The 3,908-nt window shown below is 50.0% G+C and overlaps 1 protein-coding gene across 1 annotated transcript; it reads right to left on the bottom strand.

Moving 5' to 3' along the window:
* Positions 1-424: 424 nt before the first annotated feature.
* On the bottom strand, positions 425-2,410 carry LOC116218700 (transmembrane protein 100). The gene is made up of 2 exons (XM_031561177.1): positions 2,376-2,410; positions 425-2,195 (listed from the first exon to the last, which is right to left on the bottom strand). Exon 2 carries the CDS (start codon positions 2,007-2,009, stop codon positions 1,533-1,535), a length of 477 nt encoding a protein of 158 aa, XP_031417037.1. The 5' UTR covers positions 2,010-2,195; positions 2,376-2,410; the 3' UTR covers positions 425-1,532.
* Between the last annotated feature and the right edge of the window lie 1,498 nt (positions 2,411-3,908).

Below are 3,908 nucleotides of genomic sequence, written 5' to 3'. Positions count from 1 at the left end.
GTGTGGCATTCCCAGGCATGCATACACACACACGCAAACACACACACACACACACACGCAAACACACACACACAGGCAAACACACACACACACACACGCAAACACACACACACACGCAAACAAACACACACACGCAAACACACACACAGGTACACACTTGTAGTCATTCACTAACACACACACAGACAAACTCATGTTTCCACACAAACAGACACATGCAAACACACACAGACACAAATACACATACATAGATACATACACACACACGCATGCACACAGGTACACACTAGTAGTCATTCACAAACACACACACAGAGAAACTCATGTTTCCACACAAACAGACACATGCAAACACACACAGACACAAATTCACATACATACATACATACATACACATACACACACACACACACACACACAGCAAGGAGAATGAAAGCAGCGTGGAGAAATGGGTCACGGGATGTGATCGTTGCGACAGCATCGTTGTAATCTCTCTGTTCCTAATCATGCATCAAATCCACGAGGGAATGAGCACTACCAGTCAGCGTGGAGAGGAAGAGAGAGAGAGAGAGAGAGAGAGAGAGAGAGAGAGAGAGAGAGTGAGAGAGACAGGGAAAGAGGGGAAGTGAGCGTGAGGAAGGGAAAAAAAGACTTAAGTAGATGCTGTTAGTGACGGCATAGTGGTGTCTCCCTTGTTTTTGTCTCGTTCCCTCTCTCTCATTCTCTCTCTCCCTCTCTCTTTCACTCATTCACCCCACCCCCTTCTTCTCTCTTTCTCTCTCTCTCCCTCTCTTCCCGCACACAATCTCTCCCTCTCTCTGGCAGCTCAGGTTTAATTGGAGGGAGAATGAAAAGAGATGCGTTCAGAAATACCTGTGAGCGAGCGAGCGTGTTCTGTTCTGTGTGCCAGACACACACACAAACACAGTAAACACGCCAGCTCTGGATGCCTCCTCTAGCCATCTGTCCAAGAGGCAACAGACTGGAACCACTCCACACCGTTGGTCAAGTCTTGTCGTGGAAGTCAAGTAATCCTTCTCCTGTTTTTTTTCTCCCTCACGAGCAAAGAGGCCGGATGTTTTGGGAAAAGAAATAATGATGTTGGTAGAAAAACAAAGCCAGCTCAACTCTCCTGATACCTCCGTCCCAGTTTCCTCTGTGACAGCTGGTTGTTGTGTTGTGACAATTTCTATGCCATTGTGTTTGTATACGTGTATGAAGACATACAAGTAGTGAGTAATGTGAGGGATTAATTTCCTTCAATTTTCTTTACTTGCATGTGTGTGTGTGTGTGTGTGTGTGTGTGTGTGTGTGTGTACCAGGATAATTTCCTTCAAAATAACCAGTCGGATTTTGAAGTTGCGGTCCATTCCTCTAAACCGTCCTCTGCTTGTCTGTTCCTCTAAACCGTCCCCCTGCTCCTCCCCCTGTTCCTCTAAAGTGTCCCCCTGTTCGTCCGCACCACTAAATTGTCCCCCTGCTTGTCCACATCTGCTACTCTAAAGTATCCCTCTCTTTGTGCGTCCGCTCCTCTAAAGTGTCCCCTGCTCGGAGGTGAAGAAGCCCGCTTCCTTCTTGGCTCTCCTGCGCGCCCTCCGTGCCCTCCAGCAGATGGCGGCGATGAGCAGCATGAGGAAGCCCGACACCAGCATCACCAATGACATCACCTGGATCTGGGGCAGCGTGTTAAAGGTGAAGGTGACGCTGGTGCCCGCCATGCCGATTACCAGCGAGATGAACCCGAACGGGAACACGCACCGGTACCAGGACTTCTCCGCACCACCCGTGGCCTGAGACAGGCGCTCCAGCGTGAAGTTCTCCGGGGTCTTGGGAAGAGTAGGTTCCGGAGCTGGGCCCGGCGGGAGGTCAGGTTTCGTGGCACCGGTGCTGGTCCCATCATCGCCATCTTGGGGCAGCCCGCACTCAGTGTCACACACGGCGGAGAGCCGGGCAAGGGTCTGCGCTTGAGGTGGAGGGTGGCAGGGCAGGTGTCCGGAGGAGCAGCCCATCTCGGGGCTTTCGTCCTGGGCAAAGGCCTCCAGACTGCCAGCCTCTGCTCCCTCTGGCTTTGGAGGTCCGGGGTTCTCCTGCTTCTGCTGCTGTAGTTCTCGTCCTCCAGTTGCCGTCTCCAGTGCGGTTGTCCCGGATCGCGTCTCTGCCTTTGGGGGACGGTTCTACCAGGAGTCAGCATTTGCCTGGAAGAGATGGAGACATGGGAAAGAATGGAGGAAGAGAGAGAAAAAAAGAGAGAGATGCGTGTGTGTTAGAGAGAGAGATGAAGGAAATGCAAGGCATGTGGAAATGCAAGCTAGGCTGAAAAAAGCCTTAAAGTGAGAGACTGCTGAGTGTTACAACAACTCACTGTGGGAACTTACTCTTAGTGGTGCACACATATTCTCTCTCTTTCTCTTTCTCTTTCTCTCTCTCTCTCCCTCTCTCTCTCTCTCCCTCTCTCTCTTCCGCTGTGTTTCACTCAAGCCCGGGAGAAGCGTGTGTTAGTATTTGTGCGTGCGTCTCTGGGTGAGAGCGCGCGTGTGTGTATGAATTAATGTGTCCGTCCTAGTCTCGTCTGAAACCCTGCCGGTCTGCATGCGCGCTTGTGGGTGTGTGTGTGTTTCGCTGGCAGAGCCGAGTGTTTATGGAGTCAAGGGCAAAGGCGGGGCCTGGGAGAGCAGGTGGGCGGGCTGCCGGCGTCTGATTGGCTCACGCGAGGGCTGTGATGTCAGTGCCCAGAGAGCACGCAGAGTGAGGGTGGGCTCGTTCGCTCGCAGCTTCTCTGTCAGCTCGCTCCTTCTTTGTCCCACCGCCTCCCTCCCTCCCTCCCTCTCCCTCTCCATCTCCATCTCCTCCTCTCCGTTATCCGTCTTATCCGTTACTCTTTCTATCCGACTGTCTGCCTTTCTTTCCTCCCCCACCTCTCCCTCCTTCCCTCCCTCTCTTTTCTCTACCCCCTTCCATTATCTCCCTTTCATATCTCTCTTCCTCTTCCTCTGCCAATTTTTTCTGCCTCTATCTCTCCATCCTTCTGTCTTCCAGTCTGTACTCCTTCTCTCTCTTTCTCTTTCTCTCTCTCTCCCTCTCTCTCATTCTCTGTCTCTCTCCCCGTGCCCACTTTACATCAGCATCAATCTGTTGCTTTGGCTGACCATGCCTATGTATAACTATTCATTCTCACGATGAACTACATTGACAAGCAGGTGTAATAACTAATCATTACAGTCCAAGGAATTTATGCACAGTCCATGCTACTGGGCGCTAATCATTTTAGCATTCTTGAGATGGAATGTTAACATGTGGAGAAGACTCAAGCCATGGCTAGCTAGAAACACAAACACAAACATTCATTGCTGATGACACCACGGCGTGTACCCTTCTGGTTATTAAATGGATGCTGAAAAAAAGAGGAGGAGGAGGAGGAGGATAGAGGACAAGAAAATAGCATCCTTTCTCTCAGGGGAGTCATCTTTGGTGTCATTTCCTGTGTGTCTGTGTGTGTGTGTATTTATTTATTCTCAGGATAGTGTTAATGCTTCATCTGGTCAATGACACAAGGGAACTAACAGCTCGCTCAGTCTCTCCTTGACATGAAATGTGTTAAATAGTATAGATTTCCCCCACATTCACTCACCCACACACACCACACACACACACACACACACACACACACACAAACACCACACACACACACACACACACACACACACACACACACACACACACACACACACACACCAGCACAATTTAAAGGAGAATAAAGGAATAATGACACCTCAATTTTCTAAAGCCATTTCACAAATGTGTCTGTGTGTGTGTCTGTGTGTGTGTGTGTGTGTGTGTGTGTGTGTGTGTCTGTGTGTGTGAGTGAGTGAAAATTCAATAGTTTACCCAAAGAGTTGCTGAACTCTATT

This window comes from Clupea harengus, chromosome 23, assembly GCF_900700415.2.
Source record: "Clupea harengus chromosome 23, Ch_v2.0.2, whole genome shotgun sequence".
Classification (NCBI taxonomy): domain Eukaryota; kingdom Metazoa; phylum Chordata; class Actinopteri; order Clupeiformes; family Clupeidae; genus Clupea; species Clupea harengus.
Note: the sequence above shows the minus strand (reverse complement) of the source record. Positions and strands in the feature narration are given on the sequence as shown.

Bases quoted from the DNA above. Each gene is read 5' to 3' on its own strand.
- LOC116218700 (XM_031561177.1), bottom strand. From the start codon at position 2,009: ATGGGCTGCTCCTCCGGACACCTGCCCTGCCACCCTCCACCTCAAGCG.